Raw genomic sequence first — 20709 nt, forward strand, 5'->3', positions numbered from 1 at the left:
ATTAATATATGGTATTACATGTTGGACTAAAGCATAGATTCATTTAGGGTAAGTGTTATTAATCTATATGGTATTACATGTTGGATTAAAGCATAGATTAGTTTAGGGTAAGTGTTATTAATCTATATGGTATTACATGTTGGATTAAAGCATAGATTCATTTAGGGTAAATGTTATGAATCAGGTTTCTGGTATTACAGAGGTTAATGTAAGGTAATCATACTTTAATCAACACTTAAAGCTGTTTAAGTGCTTTATAACATATTAGAACCACTTGTTCTCATCCAGAAGAAGTCTGGTTAATCTAACATACGAACACTGAGGGAGAACTTTGAATATTACCTCTCTATCTCCCCGTCTCTCTCTGCTTCAACTCGTGTGTGTGTGTGTGTGTGTGTGTGTGTGTGTGTGTGTGTGTGTGTGTGTGTGTGTGTGTGTGTGTGTGTGTGTGTGTGTGTGTGTGTGTGCAGTGATGAGCTGTGGATTTTTGAGCTAGTGGGGCTCTGTTTTATGACGTCACGCGCACGTATGTGCACATAGCCGATCAGCTCAGTGCTAGTTGAAATACTGTGTTCAACATGTGATTTTTAATGTGATTATATTTCTTATTATTTAGTTGCATTGTTAATTTATTGTTTTCATTTTTGTTTTAATTAATTATTTTAGTTTAGTTTTATATAAAAACCCTTTACATAGATGGGTTTCCGCGCGACGTCATCACAGAGCAGAGTGCGCAATCTGCGCATGCGCGGGGGAGAACGAACCGGAAGCGCCATTCACTCTATTGTTATTTTCGGGATTTAGATAGGCATAATGCTGCTATTATAGGCATAATAGGCATAATGCTGCTTGTAAGTGCTGCTATTAAAATGCAAACTATAAAAATACTAAAATTGCTAAAATACAGAAATTAATGGTCATAAGTTCATAAGGTTTAATTCCTAATTTCATGATATAAATAAATATTTTGGGTCATAATTGATTTCATGTAAAGTAAAAAATGTAAAAACATAATGTGATTAAAAGTTCTGGAGCGGAACAAAGGTTCCCTGTCTGTCAGTAGCACACCGGACCATTATTGATTGACGCATGATTGCATGTCATTACTGACAGGTGGTGCAAACAAACCTGGTCGACTAAGCTCTGTAAACTTGCAGCTCTTGTGATATCACGCTGCTAAAGGTTATTAAAGACGTCTGAAACGATAGACAGACGGTCAAAAGACATTCTAAGGACATTAAGCAACTCAACAACGAAGAAACTCTTTTCCACAACAAGCGGCCAACAAGGTATTCTATGTTTAGATTTGCTTTGATGTTGCCGTTGTGTTTAACCTGCGCGATGCGCATTTCTACAGGTCATTGTATTTTCATTTATGTATGCTTTGATCTATGTTGTTATTTACCGTGCAAGTTATTGATTATTGTTTATTATTTTGTGTGTGAACATGTAGTTCTCACGGCATGACTGAGGGATGAGGAGAATGCCTGAAGCAATAAATGCCCGTTCATAAAGAACCCGACCTGTGTCATCATTGTTGTGCGAGGAGCTACAGTGAGAACTTGACTGCTCATCACAGCACGGGTAGGCGAGACGACGAGACCACCGCGGATGACGACGCGACCACCGCGGATGACGACGCGACCACCGCGGGTGCGACGCAACAAACGTCCAGCATTAAGAGAAGCAAGCCCACAAAGTAGGTGTTGGCATAGCCACAGCAAGCAACGGTGATAGACTGTGTTGAAAGCGCAACGTTTCAAGCTATAGCCAAGAAGTTCTCTACCACAATCCTCAAGTTTAAGGTGGTCTGAGAAGCGGTTAAACTTGGACATTGCAACACAAGGACTCAGATCTATTAACCCTGCTTATTTAGCTTAACCTACACGTTTGGGGATAATTCTATTTGCTGGTATTTTCAGTTGCTACATTATAAGGTTTTAAGAAGAAAGAAGAAACTCACATAAGCAAGTGAACAGAGTTTAGTATAGGAATAAGAAAAAGAAAAAAAGGGACATTTAAGTTAAGATTGTAATTTTGTGTTTTACCAAACTAAAAGGTTTAAAGTATAAGTCATTTTGTATTTCATGATGAGAAGTTAAAGGATAATTCGTTTTGTGTTTTCACAAAGGTTTAAGAAGTTTAAAGGGTAACAAGCTTATTTTTGTGTTTATTTAAAACAAAGGTTTAAAAGACAACTCATTTGGTTTTACACCTAAAAATAAGAAGGTTAAAGGAGAACTAATGTGTTTTGTTTTTGTTTGTTTTTTGTTTTCATGAAAGTAACCAAGGTTAAAGGACAACTCCACTGTTGTAAAAATATTTCCTTATTTTTAGAATAAGTGATTTAAGGTATTTCTAAGCATATTGTATCTGCATTTAAGGTTAATTCTGCATTTTTGCCAAAGTTATTTCTTATTTTGGTTCTAAATTGAAGTTAACTTTAAAGGCTACCTAAGTTTCCCACATACAGGACTCTACACAGTGCACACAGGATACATATGGTCATATTTACACACAGTTTACACGCACTACTAAGAAGACAATTTAAGCTAATTATTTGTACACATTCTATACCATACAAATTCATTCAACATGTCTGACCCAAGCACCGAAACCGCCCAGGAAAACGCCAATCCACCTGTGCAACCCCAGGTTACAGAAGATGTCAATGCATCTACTCTATCTGAGGCTACAGCCACTGAATCAGAACAAGTGGAGACACTACGAAGAAGTGAAAGAAATCGAACCCTGACAGAAAAGGGAAAAGAACTTGAAGAAGAAAAGCTAAAAGGTGTACAACGTAGGTACAGAATGACTTTCGAAAGGTGGAAGTGTCATGTAAAAATAAGCAAAGAAACACTGGCTGTTGAGGCCCCCGAAGAAGAATTAAAGGTACTGATTCAGAACATGAAGATCATCCATTCTGAGGTAACGTCCATTTATGAAGAATTACGTCGACTGCAAACCCCTGAGCCAGACATACGGCGTACGGTAGACACCTGTGTGTCTCTTTCAGAATTCATTGTTAAGAAGGCAACAAAGAAACTTCAAGGGCATACGTCAGAAGAAGAGGAAGATCCATGGCCTGACGTTGGTTCAATCCTAGACTCAACAGGTTCCTGGCTAAAGTCACCGTCTCAGAAGTCAAGTTGTACTTCTACCGTCTCAAGCAACACAGTCAAAAGAAATGAGGCTGCAGCTGAAGCCGCTGCATCCCAAGAAGTTCTGGTAGTGTTGGAAGAACAAGAGAGGGAAACAAGAGATCTTCTAAGGCTACAAGCTGAGAAGCTAGCCAGACAACAATCAATGGAGGCCGAACATCTAAGGCTACAGGCTGAAGAAAAGGATCGACTGGCGCAATTTGAAGCCGAGAAGCTAGCCAGACAACAAGCGATGGATGCTGAGACGCTGGCCAGAGAAGCCGAGAAGCTAGCCAGACAACAAGCAATGGAAGCCGAGACGCTGGCCAGAGAACAAGTGATAAAAGAAAGGCAACGGAAGATTGAACGCTTAGACGAAGTGAAGAAGTTGAATGCTGCACAAGCTCGAGTGAGAGTCTATGACCTAACCGAAGGAAACTCTCTCAATGCCCCAAACCTCCCATCCACTTACCAACCTCTGCCAGTCCCAACACACACCCTCAATATTTCAAGCCCTCCATTCATTCCCCAATCTCTGCCATTTACAGCACAAGCCATACATGCCTCAAGTCCCTTATTCATTCCTCAAGCCCTACCAGTTACGACGCAAGTTCCCCACCTCTCAAACCCCTCATTCATTCCTCAATCCGTACCAGTTACAATACAAGCTCCCCACGTCTCAAGCCCCTCATTCATTCCTCAATATCAACAAGTCACAAGCCTAGCCCCTAGTCCCCAAAGTCTACCACAAGCTGCAACAAGCGCAACGCCCATGCCCCAAGAGCAGAACACTCTTGATTTTGTCAAGGTGCTAGCAGAAGCTATAAGTGCCAATCGTCTTCCAACGCCAGAGCCTGCGGTATTCACCGGAGATCCTTTGAGATACAAAGACTGGCAACTGTCTTTCAAGACATTAATTGACAAGAAAAACATTCCAAAGAACGAAAAACTGTATTACCTGAGAAAGTACCTAGGTGGTGCTGCGAAGAAAGCAGTTGAAGGTTTCTTCCTACTAGGTACAGAAGAAGCATATGACACAGCCTGGCAGCTGCTAGAAGAACGGTTTGGAAACCTATTCCTGATTGGGAAGTCCTTCACAGACAAGCTGCATGCTTGGCCAAAAATAAGCGTTAAAGATGGCCAGGAGCTAAGAGAATTGTCTGACTTCCTCAAGGGCTGCCAAGCCGCAATGCCCCACATTAAGACGTTGGAAATCCTCAATCACTTTAATGAGAATCAAAACCTTCTGCGGAAATTACCAGACTGGTTGGCATCCAGATGGAACCGCAGAGCCATGAAATACAGACAAGTAAACGCTGAGTACTATCCACCATTCAAAGAATTTGTAGACTTCCTGGCAGAAGAAGCAGACCTTGCTTGTGATCCTGTATGCTCAATGCAAGCACTCAGGAATACTGAAGGTGAGACACCAAGACAACCACGAAGCCAACCCATTCAAGCAAAGACATTGGCCACAAACACAACACGGAGTGATACCCTGTCATGCATGCTCTGCGAAAGACCAGGACATGACCTTGCAAAGTGCAGAAAGTTCCAAGAAAAGACAGTTCAAGATCGTGTTAAGTTTGTGCAAGCAGAGAAGCTTTGCTTTGGATGTTTGAAGACTGGTCATCGCTCAAATGTGTGTGATGACAAGAGCACATGTGAAAAATGTCAGAGGAGCCACCCGACATGTTTGCATGATGACAAGTTCAGTGAACGACAAAGCTCTAGACCTCCAAGAGGAGCCAATTCAAATGATGAGGCAGACACCACAGAGATAATTGTAAATGCAACTGCCAATAGAGTCATACAAGAAGGTCTAAATACACACGTGTCCTCAATCATACCAGTCTGGGTCTCATCCATGAAACAGCCAGATCAAGAAGTTCTTGTCTACGCGCTCTTGGACACGCAGAGCGATACGACGTTCATCCTTGACGAAGTGGCCCAAGGTTTAAACGCAAACAAAGAGAATGTCAAGATGCGACTATCCACAATGTCTGCAAGGTCAACAGTCAAACACTGTCAGAAGTTGACCAATCTACAAGTGAGAGGTTACAACTTGGAAAAAAGGATTCCATTGACACCAGTTTACTCACAAGAGTTAATTCCAGCAGACAGGTCGCACATTCCAACTTCGGAAACTGCTCTAAGGTGGCCTCATCTGGAACAATTGGTGGAGAAGATTCCACCACTGTTGGACTGCAAAATAGGCCTACTGATCGGCTACAACTGTCAACAAGCCCTCCTACCAAGAGAGATCCTGTCAGGTGAAGATGGTCATCCATATGCACAGCGGACCGATCTCGGCTGGAGCATCGTCGGCTGCTCACATCCGGTGGACGACTGCAGTGATGTAGTGGGAACCAGTCACAGCATCATAGTGCAACAAGTGACACCTGCTGTGCAGCCATCGGTTGAGATAAAGACAGAAGTGCATAAAGTGTGCAAAGTTCAAGTTAAAGGGATCAAATTGACAGATGTTAAACAATACACAGTTCAGTCAAAGGAGTCTAACCAGCTGGAGCGACCTGACTGTCCTGTGCAGCAGAATCTTCCACATGGAAGGAAGATGGTGGGAGAACTAGAAACGACCAACCCTTTGCTTTGCACAGCCCATGTCGACAATGTAAAGCTAAAGAAAGTGAATTCAGTGGTGAACCACTTAAAGAAATTCTCCAACTGGACCAGGGCAGTGAGGCCTGTCGCCAGGCTCAAGACATTGAGCCACTACGTGAAACATGCCACAATTCCACCCCCACATGGACAGTTCCACAAAGAAGACCTCCATCTAAACAAGAGTTCGAGAAGAGTGCACTTCCTAGCCAGTGAATTCTGGCCAAGATGGAAGAATGGATACCCCAGTGCAGATGGCATGGTGCAAAAGATCAAACCACTGATCAGTGACACCACACTTAGAATAAGGCACACCACACACAAGGCCAACTTGGTCACATACATACACACTTAAAGCACGTAATCATACTTAAGGTCACACTCACTCAAGTTCGAAATATTTGTTTGTTTTTCATAATTTTGATTGCAAAAAATCCCACGTTTGTAATAACGAGTGATTTGGTGGGAGTGTAAGTGCTGCTATTAAAATGCAAACTATAAAAATACTAAAATTGCTAAAATACAGAAATTAATGGTCATAAGTTCATAAGGTTTAATTCCTAATTTCATGATATAAATAAATATTTTGGGTCATAATTGATTTCATGTAAAGTAAAAAATGTAAAAACATAATGTGATTAAAAGTTCTGGAGCGGAACAAAGGTTCCCTGTCTGTCAGTAGCACACCGGACCATTATTGATTGACGCATGATTGCATGTCATTACTGACAGGTGGTGCAAACAAACCTGGTCGACTAAGCTCTGTAAACTTGCAGCTCTTGTGATATCACGCTGCTAAAGGTTATTAAAGACGTCTGAAACGATAGACAGACGGTCAAAAGACATTCTAAGGACATTAAGCAACTCAACAACGAAGAAACTCTTTTCCACAACAAGCGGCCAACAAGGTATTCTATGTTTAGATTTGCTTTGATGTTGCCGTTGTGTTTAACCTGCGCGATGCGCATTTCTACAGGTCATTGTATTTTCATTTATGTATGCTTTGATCTATGTTGTTATTTACCGTGCAAGTTATTGATTATTGTTTATTATTTTGTGTGTGAACATGTAGTTCTCACGGCATGACTGAGGGATGAGGAGAATGCCTGAAGCAATAAATGCCCGTTCATAAAGAACCCGACCTGTGTCATCATTGTTGTGCGAGGAGCTACACTGCTATTATATACAAACAGATCCAACTTCCGACAAATCATTTTTATTGAGTAAAGAAGATATTACAAACTGCATCATTTAATCTACTTTCATTAAACCTGGTGAAGACCATTTATTTTATGGGTAATAGGGTATAGGATATTTTTAGGGTAATAGCGCCCTCTACAGGCTCATCCCGCCACTGCGCGCGCATCATCCTCTCATGTTTACAAACAGGAAACCCATCTATAGACTCACCCACACATAAGTACTTAAAATAATCAGACAACTTGTATTTACTTATTTTTTTTAAAGACTTACATTGCTTTCAAAACAGTGGTTTTAAAACAATCATATGAAAGTCATAAGAACTTCCACCAACAGACAGGGATAACCTCGCTGTTTAGTGTCTGGTGTCTACAGCTCTTGATCCTCTGCTAAGCGATTAACCCTTTCACACTCTGCAGTGCAGAGACTGTTGTCTCTCATTGTGAGAGGTAGAGTAAAGTCCATGGCTTTTCCCCATTAGCATAATGTTATGCAGAGCAGCCATGTAGAGGCTATTGTTTCAGGTGTTGAGCACGGCTCGCCACTGACGGTGTGTGCCTGTGGAGCGCGCGTGTGTGCAGCTCCAGAGCTACCGGGGCGCCGCCCCTGTGAGCCCCCCCTGCAGCGTGTGTGTGTGTGTGTGTGTGTGTGTGTGTGTGTGTGTGTGTGTGTGTGTGTGTGTGTGTGTGTGTGTGTGTGCGTGTGTGTGTGTGTGTGTGTGTGTGTGTGTGTGTGTGTGTGTGTGTGTGTGTGTGTGTGTGTGTGTGGGTGGGTGGGGCGCTCTGGTTTCTCCCAGAGCCATAGAGAGAGAGCGTTCCGTCATGCTGCTATGGGCTGTAGTTCCAAACATTGAAACTTCCTCATTGAGACAGACATAGCATTTCCTCATTCCATTCTTACGATGGGAGTCTATGTTAGTGTCGTCACTCTCATTCTATATCACTCTGCTTGCTCCAGGAAAGCCAAGACAAAGACCCGCCCAACTCTGCCTCAGATTGGCTTACCATGATATGTGACACTGTACCTTTAACCAATCATCACTCATCATGTGTAAACCTAAACCAATCACAGGCAGAGTAGGGCGGGTCATATGTACTGTAGTGAGGTTAGAGTGACAGTCTCCTTAAGGCTAAGGGACATTCCAGCCTTTGCGCTCGCACCACAGGCTGCTTAGCGTCTCGTCTGCAGTACAAATAAAAAATACACTTTCTCTACTCACCAAAACAAAGATGGTTTTAGTTGAAAGCCTACTCTACTAAGTGGGAACACTCTGACCCCCCACCTCACGTCTAAAATACACTTTTTGGACAAAATGTGAAATATTTCACCAGAAGGAAAACATTGCTTAGTTACTCCACTGCGCCCTCTACAGATCCGGTCAATGGAATCTTTCTATTTTCAACGCAGTGGGAGCTTGTAGATCTGCTATATTTGAACAAAAAACACAAATAATAATATTAAGGCTTAAGTGTTGACTTTACACTGTTCTTCATTTTGCTGGGGACCCCCTGGATCCCCTCAAAGACCCCTGGATCCCCTCAAAGACCCCTGGGGGTCCCCAGACCCCTCATTAAGAAACATTGATTGATTGATTGATTAAATAGTTTATCAGTCATAAATGTAAACAACATGGAGGTACAGTCACACATTAAGACTAGAAGGATAAGGAGACTTGTTTCCATTGTGGTCCTATGTATTAAATTCATCAACTCATCATATAACATTAACACATTAATATGAAGTAGAAAGGAGAAAAGGTTCAAACAGCTCCTATCATCTATCTCTCTTTGTGCTTTTCTGATTGATGTTTTTTCACATCCTTTAACCACTTAAACCCCAGGTGGGTAACCAGAGTCCCTCAGGGCTCAATACTAGTGTATGTTCTGTTTTCTGTTCTTGTAGGGAAAGCTTTTTCTGAATATGGATGCTGGGGTTTAAGTGGTTAATGCATGGTGTCAGGGTGTGAAAGTAGTGAAATGACAATGTTATATCTGTTCTAAATATGTGTGGGTGGCTCCCTCTAGTGGTGTGGCTGTGGGTGTTACTCACTTTGGAGAAGAAGTTAGACAGGTATGAGGATATTGTGGGTATAAAGAGACGTTTCGAATCCTGTACAGTTACACACACACTAGTAGCCTGGCTCCACCCCCTGAATCCTTTGCCTAGCATTCAGGGTCTGGTGACGCTTTCGAAGGCGGGTGTTCCTCGGTTGAAAATCTGTACGACGAATCGGGATCGGGACAATCCAGTATGAACCAATCACGTTGGTTCATACTGGAGTCCCACTTTGGCCACGCCCCCATCTCAGAACTCCGCTGCATTGAGAGGGCTTTCAGACTGAATAATGGAGTGAAACGAAATGAAAATTCAGGCTGAGTGTCAGGCTACACACACTAGTGCAGGTCTCTGCTTTGAAACATAGTTACGTATTCAAAAGGACTTTTTCTGTTTCTGATTTCTTCATTTTTTGTTGTTGAAAACAACAGATCTACAAGCTTAAAACTTGTCGCCAGGCAAAGTATTGTGAGCTTGTAGATCTGATTTGAACTTGCCAAAAAATAAATAATAAGGCTCAAGTTTTTACACTGTTGCTCATTTTGCTGGGGACCCCCTGGATCCTCCTCAAGGACCGCTGGGGGTCCCCAGACCCCACATTGAGAACCAGTGAGTTAGATAGAGCTATAAGTGACATTTTACAACTGTCACTATACTAGAGTGACAGGTGACAGTAAGTCATGTGACCTCAGGGTAATGTGGTCATGTGATACTTCTTGTAGGGTGTGGTTTATTTTGACTACTTTTAAATTTGAGGTAAAATAGATCATTTGACAAAGAGTAAGTGTATTTAGATTATTCATTATAGCTTGGTATAATCAATTTGGTTCAAAGTAACAGAGAAACGAGGAGCACTTGTGAGTGAATTCAGTTCCATTTATACACTCTCATAAGTCATAAATGGAACCACATGGACCGTTACAGGTCCATTTGGTTCCATTCATACACTCTAAAGGTGAAAATGGGTGAAGTCGTCCTTTGATATAGAGTTAAGTTAAATTATATTTATTCCTGCCATAATTAACTCGTGTGTGTGTGTGTGTGTGTGTGTGTGTGTGTGTGTGTGTGTGTGTGTGTGTGTGTGTGTGTGTGTGTGTGTTTAGCACAACATGGCAGACAGGAAGCAGGCAGACATCAGGGAGGATGTTGAATCCCACTGTGTAAGTAGGAAGACCTCTGTTATGACAATAGACCACCGAAGTCCTGACGTCATTCGTTCATCCCCAGGTTTGCGGAAGTAATTTCTCTATGGAGAATAACATTGGGTCATCTTAGAATCGTCTCGTATAAGAATTGTGGTCCAAAAATAAACAAACTGTCCCGGCGTTATTGTCAGGGAGGAGGTTCTGTATCGTTTATGATAGTCAGTCACTTATATTTGATACAGTCTGTTTCTGGCGAAAATGTAACTAATTTGGCGGAAGTAACATTATCGTTTTCTCACCGTCAGTTCATGCTTCATATCCATAAGAGTCAAACCGCCGGGGTCATTTGTTTGTTTTTGGAACACAGTTCTTATTTGACGCGATATTAAACACGTCTATGGGATTCAGAATGGGGGTGGAAAACTGCGAACCAGGTAGACAAACAAAGGATGTGTAAATGACGTCAGACTTCGGTGGTCTATTAGCTGATAAACTCACATAATATCATTGTTCCATTAGACAACATCAGAACAACCAGTAGAGTGTGTAATATTAGCTGATAAACTCATATAAATGAATGAATATTATGTGACAGTGGCTGGAGATTTGGGGATCAACTCGCCAGTTGAGAAACAGTAGAAAACAGCAAATTAAATTTGATTTCTTTTTTTTGTGTTTTTCTTTTTTTTTCCTTCATATTAACACATTTCGAATGTTGAAGAAGGTTTGTATTGCAAAAGATTGTCGTTTTAGAATCATTAAATGGTTACATTTGTATGGCAAAGTAGGCTGCTTTTGTGCGAGTCTGTGTGTTATTTTGGGGGGTGGAGAGACACTTGGCCGAGATTTGCATAGTGGTTTCGATTGGTCATGGCTAGGCATTGTTCTCCGGTTTCACTCTGAGCACCGCCTATCTTCACACGATGAGCCAGTGTTGCCAGGTATTTTTATTATAAGTTAGCCCCCAAGATTTTTATTTGAAAATGGCAGATCTACAAGCTCATAACGCGTCGCTCGCGATGCAACGCATTGTGAGCTTGTAGATCTGCTATTTTCAAATAGCCGATGTATACAGTAGGTTTAAAGTGCTCATGTGGCAAAAACACCCCAAACCAAAGAAATTATGTTGCTCACATGTTGCAAACACAGCAGCTAATGGGTGAGGGCGGCCCCAGCTAAACAACAGCCCGCTCGACGTTCGTTTGTATGGAAGAATTTCACTGAAGCAACGGTGGAGTAACGAGGCTAGTAGCTTAGCATTGTTAGCTCGTCGTCAAGCGGCATGGTTGAACTTACACCTGGTGTTTGCATTTCTCCATTTACAACTCGTACATCTACATAAACGTTCAGATTTCAAATATGAAGTGCTTATCTCATGGCCACGGGTGTTATAATTATGTACGGGCCCTCATAAGTACCCGTATCTTCCGTATCGTTCAATAAAAAGCATTTTGATCCGATTGGTGGCCATTGTCTCCGTTTTGTTTTCAACTACGTCGCCGTAGCGGTTGAGGGGTGTATTGCACTCTGATACATTATAACTCTATGAGAAAATGGCCGCCGATCGGATTAAAATGCTATTTATTGAACAATACGGAAGATACGGGTACGTAGACCCACCCAAAGTGAAATGTAACATCTGTGGCCATGAGGTAAGCACTTTATATTTTAAATCTGAACGTTTATGTAGATGTACGGGTTGTAAATGGAGAGTGCAAACACCAGGTTGGAGTAAAGCCAGGACGCCCGTGACGACGAGCTAACAATGCTAAGCTGCTAGCCTCCCTACTTTTGTGTATATCCGTTGTCACGGCAACCTAGCTGGTGCGTGTCTTTATTATTAATAGGTAAACCTCGACTATAGTTGACTACCAGTGGGTCAAATTTAGTGGTGGAAGAAGCACTTGGTGGTAGCAATACCACAATATAAAAATACTCTGTTACAAGTAAAAGACCTGGGCTCAAAATGTTACTTGAGTTCAATCAAAGTAAAAGTACAAAAGTATTGGCATCAAAATATCCTTGAAGTACCTAAAGTAAAAGTACTAAAATGTTTGAAAATAGCTGATCTACAAGCTCACAACATGTTGCAATGCGTATTGTGAGCTTGTAGATCGGCTATTTTCAAATAGCCTATGTATAAAATACCTAAAAAATGTACTTAAGTACAGTACTTGAGTAAATGTACTTAGTTACTTTCCACAGTAAAAATCCCAAAATTAGGGAGGATGTTGAAGCCCACTGTGTAAGTAGGAAGACCTCTGTTATAACTATTAGCTGATAAACTCGTATAATATCATTGTTCCATTAGACATCATCAGAACAGCCAGTAGAGGGCAGCAGCAGCACACAGAGGGACAGAGACAAGGAGTCACAGGTAAGCTGATCTACAAACACACTGCTATGAGAGATCCTGTCATTTGGACCAAAGATATACAATAATTAAAGATACGCCTAATGCTACACACATTCTGATGGTCTCTTACGTGAGCGCCGTCTGATCTCGTTCAGATGTTTACTGGTGATAGATCCCACGAGAGTGTTGCTGAGACAGAGAAACATCCATAATAATGAGCTAAAAGTTATTACATTTACTTTAAGCTACTATTAATGACTGTGTGAAGCAGTTTGATATGTACAGTATTATAGTGATGAGCTAAAAGATATTAAATATATTTTAAGCTACTATTAATGACTATAATAATAATAACAATAATAATAATGCATTTTATTTGTAACACACTTTATATTTGAAACAAATCTCAAAGCGCTACATGTTAAAAACAAAAAACAAAAAAGAGAACAAGAAAACAATAATAATAAAACAGTGACATGAATACAATTCAGATCAAAGTCAGCAAAACACAAGTTTTTTTTTTTTTTAAGGTAAAACCACTATCTTCATCTAGGCAAATGCCTTGTTAAAAAGAACGTTTTTTTAGTCCCCTTTGTGTAAAACGTTATATTTATTTTAAGCTACTATTAATGACTTTGTAAAACAGTTTAATAAGTACATTATTATAGTGATGGGCTAAAAGTTATATTTATTTTAAGCTATTATTAATGACTTTGTAAAACAGTTTAATAAGTACATTATTATAGTGATGGGCTAAAAGTTATATTTATTTTAAGCTACTATTAATGACTTTGTAAAACAGTTTAATAAGTACATTATTATAGTAATGGGCAAAACGTTATCCACTTTACTATATGACTGTGTCTGTTACAACAACCAGTTTGATGTATGTTGGTGATATTATTGATGTCTCCATGTTTGAGATCTGTAATGAGATCTGATCCTGAATTGTTTATACACTTTTCCATTTTGATGCTAGGATGTTGACATAAGTGTTTGTACACATCTTCTTCAGAGAAAAACAATACGTTCAGTTACAGTGTTTAATCTATATGGATTAGCTTTCACTGACATATTTGTAAGTAAATTAAAATAATCTATATCTTGGTACATTAATGTGTATTCCCTGATGTACTTGACTTCATGCTCTCTTCAACCCAAAGAAAGCATTAAGAGAATGCAGCTGAGACAATAACATCCTCTGTTTGTTCCAGGAATCAACCATGGAGACACTAGAAGAACGTATCTTGAAAACGCTAAAGAATCTGGGTGACGATGAGTTCCAGGAGTTCCAGTGGTATCTGCAGAAGCCTGTTAACCTTGAAGGTCTCCAGCCGCTCACAAAGAGTGATCTGAAGGAAGCTAACAGGATGGACACCGTTGATCTCATCATAAAGAAATATCCCAGTAAAGAAATTCCGATCGTTATCAATGTGCTGAAGAAGATCAAGAGGAAAGATCTAGTGGAGAGTTTTCAAAATACGCCCAAAGGTAGGTGAAGAGAGGGTAGACATTATTATTAATTTATGTAAAATGATTCAGCCTCATTGATCACTGGTTTATTGGCAGAATTCAAGAACTGTCAGCTGTTTGATAAACAAATAAAACAAGGACTATTTAAATGGCTCAACACAACTCATATTAAAAGTGGTTTATCCAAATTCAACACAAAATGACACTTTTAAACTACTGCAGGCTCCAAATGATTTCACCCTTCATGATAACCACTTTTAGTACTTCTCCTGCTGCTGTTATGATCTGCTGCAAACATGATGCATAGACCAGCTGCTTTCCTAAAGAATCTGGTGGCAGCCATTGTAGTCAGGTGGCTTAGCAGCATTACCAGTAAGAAGCAGATAAAATGCTACATTTCATTTCATTATGACCTACTGATGGATTCTAGCCTCGGGGCTCAAAATCCTTTTTGAAAAATGAATCGTAGGTCACACCATCAAAAATAATTAAAAATAATGTGACTTGTAAAAACATCCCTCTTCCGGAGCCTTGAGTAAAATAAGTGACAACTACACAACCTATACACAACTACACAACCCATACACAACTACAGAAACACTGGTAAATATGATAGTTAGCCTACAGTACTCAAACAAGCAAAGTGTGTTGCTCTTATAAGGAGGATGCTGGCTAAAGCACATCATGGTACTGGCAGCAAGCTACCCTACTCTGGGGATGATCTATTGGACCTAATAAGTCTAGTGCAGTCTTTAAGTATGTAAGTCTAGTGCAGTCTTTGAGTATATAAGTCTAGTGCAGTCTTTAAGTATATAAGTCTAGTGCAGTCTTTGAGTATATAAGTCTAGTGCAGTCTTTAAGTATATAAGTCTAGTGCAGTCTTTAAGTATATAAGTCTAGTGCAGTCTTTAAGTATATAAGTCTAGTGCAGTCTTTAAGTATATAAGTCTAGTGCAGTCTTTAAGTATATAAGTCTAGTGCAGTCTTTGAGTATATAAGTCTAGTGCAGTCTTTGAGTATATAAATCTAGTGCAGTCTTTGAGTATATAAATCTAGTGCACATTGATGAAATTATGGGGGAGGGGTGTGCAGGAGGATTTACAGTCAGTAGTGTAAATAGTAATGGAACTCTGGAGATAATCTTTGTACTTTGGTTTGTTTCACAGTGTTCCTATAGAGCACTACTGATCTTTTATCCACTTTTGTTGTCATTTGAACACCGAGCTGAATCCTAAGCTGTTCATTTAAACATTGTTTTATTTCTTGCAGAACAACCTAAAGGAGCAGCTGGATCTGTCTCAGGTGAGTGTTGTTTAAAGTAGGTTGACTCTAAATAGACAATTCAATTAGGTGTAGACCTGCAAGTGTTGTTTTACTGAAGGGGCTACCGGGGCTTAAGCCCTCCGGCACACTGTGGTCAAAAGCATAAGAGGGGGAAAAAGAGACCATGGTCACGTTTCACAAAGGCAGAATTAAATAATCCTGGATGTAAGACAAATCCTGGTTTGACAAAGTCTGCTCAGTGCAGCCTGTTTATTCTGTTCCACGAACACCAAGCCAGGCTGAGAAGGAGAGACTTTGTCAAGCCAACGTCTTCCCCAGTAGACCATGTGGTGGAGCACAGATTTACTGATCCTGAAATGGAGAAGAAGCGCTTACGAAGCTTATAAAATAAATACTGATGCTGTAATAAAACGGAGAGGATATTTTGGGAGGCAATAGTGGATAGAATGAATGTGTAAGTAGGCCTACCCCCAAAATATAGGCTACATGTACTAACCACTGCTATTAACTTAAACTTCACAATGAAATCATCATATACATCCTCCTATCCTCCTATAATTTGACAAACCTCTGTGGTGGGTGGTTGGTCGGTCGACGGTGGTGAGACCAAAGCTGTGTGCCCGGTTCCCCTCAGTGGCTGGAGCAATTGATCTGAATTTGCACACAGCCATTTGTGCAATACATCTAGTACAGTTCCTATTCCTGTGCCTTGCCTAACTCCAGTGATTCTGGCATGCAGTTATATATTCCACAAATAGGCCCAGCAAAATAGATCGCCCATGAATATGGTTTCACATAGTCTGACTTCACAAATAATTAGCATAAAATGGTCACAATGTTTAATGGCATTTTTAGAATCTTTCAACATTTTCTCTTTTTTTCTTTTTTTGAATAGCCGATCTACCAGCTCATAAGCTGTCATGAAGAGGTTTTGCAGCCAATATATATTTTCTTCTATTTGATGTACAATAACATACATAGGGCAAGTTGTAATTTAATGGCAATGTGTGTACCTGTGATATTTTAATGCAGGCTAGTAAAAATAAGGCAACATAAACATATGATAATGGAATAAATGTGAAAAACCCATCGGTTTGTTGACAGACTGATTGCTTAATTAACAGTAAAGGCAACAGGATGAGTTAAACCTGGCTGTTAGCCACTTCACAGAATAAATCTCCATGGTAACTAATGTAATATTGTTTTCATGAAACCGAGTCATGGCTAAACATATCCATGATAGCTGGCTAAGTTAATCTGGTGAGATAACTCAGGTTTCATGAAACCGATTCAAGGCTAAGCCAAGATAAATTCATCCAGAATATCTGATAAATCCTGGGTTAATCTACTATCTAGGTTTTGTGAAACGGGCCCCAGGTTTGTGGTCGTCGTCAAAACATGTTTAATTATGTAGCCACTCAACGGAAGATCCATTCTTCTTATGTTCAGATATACAGGTATATCTTCATTACCATTACTACAAGAGCACCACACATTATTATATTGTAGTTGTCTTTCCTGCTGCAGATAAACTGTCTGTACACAACGGGTAATACCTCGCTAAAACACAAATGTAATCCATTTAATATCAGGATCATTACTGACTGTAGAACCAGGTTTCTTATTGAAGTCTGTTGTGTTTTCATGACAACAATAGTTGTAACATCAGACCATCATGAAGCTGCTGACCCTCCAAGTTCAACTTCAACTTCAACTTCGACAACGAGAGTGTCTAAAACCGAAGGTGAGCTGACACTATGAATATATATGTTCCAAAAGCTGTACCTTTACCTGTTTTCTGTAGCATAGTATAGTATATGTTTCACATACTGTTAAAACAGGGCCATATACATGTCCTACATCATATTAAAACAGATCTAACATGCCATTCTATAAGATAACTTTCCATCCATAAATTGTTGTACTGGAAAGCTTGTTGTCAGATAGATAGATAGATAGATCCCTCCCTCAGGGTCTAACACCTACTCACCCACCCAGCTGGATAGCAGCAGGGACACCATTGTCTTTTAAATGTCGATTAGCTTTGCTTTGGCTACACAACATGTAATTACTCACAGCTCACAGGAACGCTTTATTTGTTTGAGACAGAAAGAAGGTAAATAATAATATCTTACCAGAAAATGTTGTCAAAGTTTGCTGCTTATTATTTTGACGTTGATACAATCTTCCTTAAGTCCTTGACAAAATATCCAGGTTTGTGCCACGTTGAATGTACTTTTCCTGGTTTTATAAGTTATTACAAAACGCGTAAAACTGTGTGCTGTATTTTATCTTCTGTAATAAAAAGTTATTAGTTTGATATCAAACATACGGCAAAATTCCATCGCAAGTTAATTTTGGATACATGAACACAGAAGATCTTAGTACTGCATGTACCGAGGTACAGGCAGGCGGGCGGGCGGGTGGGTGGGCGGACGGACGGTGTGAAGACATGCCCTCCTTGGGGGAGAGGGGGTGAGACTGTTAAATCTAACCAAAAATGTATGTCCGGGTTGGTATTAAGGTGCCATATTGCATTTTTTATGGAAAACGTTGCAGGTAAAACAAAATATGACTGAAAATATGACCGAAGGCTCCGACGGGGAGCCTTCTGAGAGGTTCCGGAGTAAAGTTAATTGACTTCAAAATGTCAAAAACAGCCGGGCTGTATTTGATATGTAAGTCCTTTCAGTGGTTGGTTAAAATTCCAGATGAGGAAAAGCTCATAATTTAAAAAATGAGAAATAATATTTCTCTGGTAGACAGAGTCTACCTGGCACCCCTACTACTACAAATAACCAATTCAGTGAAAATCGTTACAAGATGCTTGTCATGAAGGGCAGGCATCATTTCAGCCTTTAGTAGTCATTAAATGTGTTGAATTTCTCTATTGAGCTATTTCAATTGTCCTCGTTTCATTGGTTTATTGCAAACAGCTGACAGTTTGTGAATGTTGCCAATAAATCTAATTTGCAGTGGGGCTGAATCATTTCAAGTGCAACTGTATATTCAATACATAAGTTTAGTGCATCTTTACATATATAAGTCTAGTGAATACTTTATGAATATAAATCTAGTGCAGTCTTTGAGTATATAAGTCTAGTGAATACTTTATGAATATAAATCTAGTGCAGTCTTTGAGTATATAAGTCTAGTGAATACTTTGAGAATATAAATCTAGTGCAGCCTTTAAGTATATAAGTCTAGTGAATACTTTATGAATATAAATCTAGTGCAGTCTTTGAGTATATAAGTCTAGTGCACATTGAGGGTATTATGGGGGAGGGGTGTGCAGGTAAATTTACAGTCAGTAGTGTAAATAGTAATGGAACTCTGGAGATAATCTTTATACTTTGGTTTGTTTCACAGTGTTCCTATAGAGCACTACTGATCTTTGATCCACTTTTGTTGTCATTTAGCTGAATGCTAATCTGTTCATTTAAACATTGTTTTATTTCTTGCAGAACAACCTAAAGGAGCAGCTAGATCTGTCTCAGGTGAGTTCTGTTTAAAGTAGGTTGACTCTAAATAGACAATTCAATTAGGTGTAGACCTGCAAGTGTTGTTTTACTGAAGGGGCTGCCGGGGCTTAAGCCCGGGCCCGTTTCACAAAGGCAGAATTAAATGTATTAATTAAGACAAATCCTGGTTTGACAAAGTGTGCTCAGTGCAGCCTGGTTTATTTTGTTCCACGAACACCAAGCCAGGCTGAGAAGGAGAGACGTTGTCGAGCCAGACTTTGTCAAGCCAACGTCTTCCCCAGTAGACCATGTGGTGGAGCACAGATTTACCAATCTGGGAACCCAGAGCCAGTGAGAATGAAAAACAGCGCCCTCTGCTGTTTGTACTATCTCTCACTGGCTCTGGGACAATGACGACGTAGGACCCGTGCGCAAAGGAAACCGGGGTTTTGGTCTGCCTTCAGCTTTCACTTCCGGTGGTGTCACTATGTTTTCATTCCCACTAACAATATTTCTACACGGAACACTAACACCACTTCTCCCAGAGAACATGGATCGTTTTGGTTGTAAGCCCACTTGTTTCTATGATGAAAGAGTAAGTTAAAATGTGAATATCTTTCTGTGGTTTTGTCTGCTCCGCGGACGCTATTGTTAAATTAGTTTGGGTTTGTTTCAAGGGGGAAAGATCGACGGACACGTGAATCCCGCCCACTACATTTTATTGGGTAAAGCGCGGCCTGCTTCCTGATCTAAAGACACGCCCACTTGTAGCCCAGTGCGTACATGTTATGACGAGCCTTCACGACAGATTCCAACGCAGAGCAGAATCTGTTCTTGAGAGATTACAGATTTACTGATCCTGAAATGGAGAAGAAGTAAACTAAATACTGATGCTGTAATAAAACAGAGAGGATATTTTGGGAGGCAATAGTGGATAGACTGAATGTGTAAGTAGGCCTACCCCCAAAATATAGGCTACATGTACTTAGCCTCGCGTAGCCAGACTATATCACTGCGTGGATATGAGTCTGGTGCTTCTATGAGGACGTTTTTTTCAAAGGGGGCGGGATCAAAACAATGACTCTCGACGCAATTGGTTAGACCTACAAACCAACTACCAATTACAGTCTCCCATATTTGAATACTGGGCCCTGATTGGTTACCCCCGTCTTCAAGAGCAGGAAATGGATTCTCTATGGAGCGGTGCCAGACCCAAATCGCTGAGTGCATTTTTTTTTTTTTGCACTGGCAGATTCATCTGGTACCAGGCTAACATGTACTAACCACTGCTATTAACTTAAACTTCATAATGAAATCGTCATATAAATAAATGTAATTAATTAACAGAATTCTTCACACTCACTGTAAACATAATAATGTAGCAATCAGTAACAGTAACATTTAGTAAAGTATACATTTTTTAAAAAAATATATAAACGGGAAGTATTTGATTCTCCTTAACCACTTAACCACCCTGCAAACTTATTCTGGGGGAAACTTATCCACAAATAGCCGATCTACGATGTAATATTGCTTTCGTGAGTCATGGATAAACATAAACCGATTCATGGATAAACATATACATATGGATAATTGGCTAAGTTAAACGGGTAATACCTTGCTTAAACACAAATGTAATCCATTTAATATCAGGATCATTACTGACTGTAGAACCAGGTTTCTTATTCAAGTCTGTTGTGTTTTCATGACAACAATAGTTGTAACATCAGACCAGCATGAAGCTGCTGACCCACCAAGTTCAACTTCAACTTCAACTTCGACAACGAGAGTGTCTAAAACCGAAGGTGAGCTGACACTATGAATATATATGTTCAATAAAGCTGTACCTTTACCTGTTTTCTGTAGTGTAGTATAGTATATAGTGTTTCACATACTGTTAAAAATAGTATATACATGCCATATACATGTTCTACATCATATTAAAACAGATTAAACATTCCGTTCCTAAGATA

At 40.0% G+C, this 20709-nt stretch overlaps 3 protein-coding genes across 7 annotated transcripts in view; 2 read left to right on the forward strand and 1 right to left on the reverse strand.

Annotated features, from left to right (window-relative positions):
• LOC308079306 (NACHT, LRR and PYD domains-containing protein 3-like) overlaps positions 1-20709 on the forward strand; it is a 201639-nt gene that overhangs the window by 148190 nt on the left and 32740 nt on the right. For 4 of the 5 annotated variants that reach the window (XM_080420727.1, XM_080420730.1, XM_080420728.1 and 1 more), the window contains 7 exons: positions 10121-10177; positions 12474-12539; positions 13733-14009; positions 15261-15293; positions 16933-17019; positions 18740-18772; positions 20455-20541. In XM_080420727.1, coding sequence (XP_080276853.1) covers positions 10127-10177; positions 12474-12539; positions 13733-14009; positions 15261-15293; positions 16933-17019; positions 18740-18772; positions 20455-20541 — 634 coding nt within the window. In that variant the 5' untranslated portion in view covers positions 10121-10126. The remainder of the gene's footprint in view (positions 1-10120; positions 10178-12473; positions 12540-13732; positions 14010-15260; positions 15294-16932; positions 17020-18739; positions 18773-20454; positions 20542-20709) is intronic. The other variant, XM_080420731.1, reaches the window with a different exon arrangement.
• The window catches only part of dusp16 (dual specificity phosphatase 16), a 182731-nt gene that overhangs the window by 48352 nt on the left and 113670 nt on the right, over positions 1-20709 (reverse strand). The window lies entirely within an intron of this gene.
• LOC308079218 (uncharacterized protein) lies at positions 930-6117 on the forward strand (the record flags this gene model as incomplete). Its single annotated transcript, XM_080420594.1, has 2 exons — positions 930-1289; positions 1454-6117. The coding sequence occupies exon 2, from the start codon at positions 2596-2598 to the stop codon at positions 6115-6117; it is 3522 nt and encodes a 1173-aa protein (XP_080276720.1). The 5' UTR covers positions 930-1289; positions 1454-2595.

The sequence above is a fragment of the Gymnoscopelus braueri genome (genome assembly GCF_963280865.1).
Source record: "Gymnoscopelus braueri genome assembly, chromosome: 23".
Lineage (NCBI taxonomy): Eukaryota > Metazoa > Chordata > Actinopteri > Myctophiformes > Myctophidae > Gymnoscopelus > Gymnoscopelus braueri.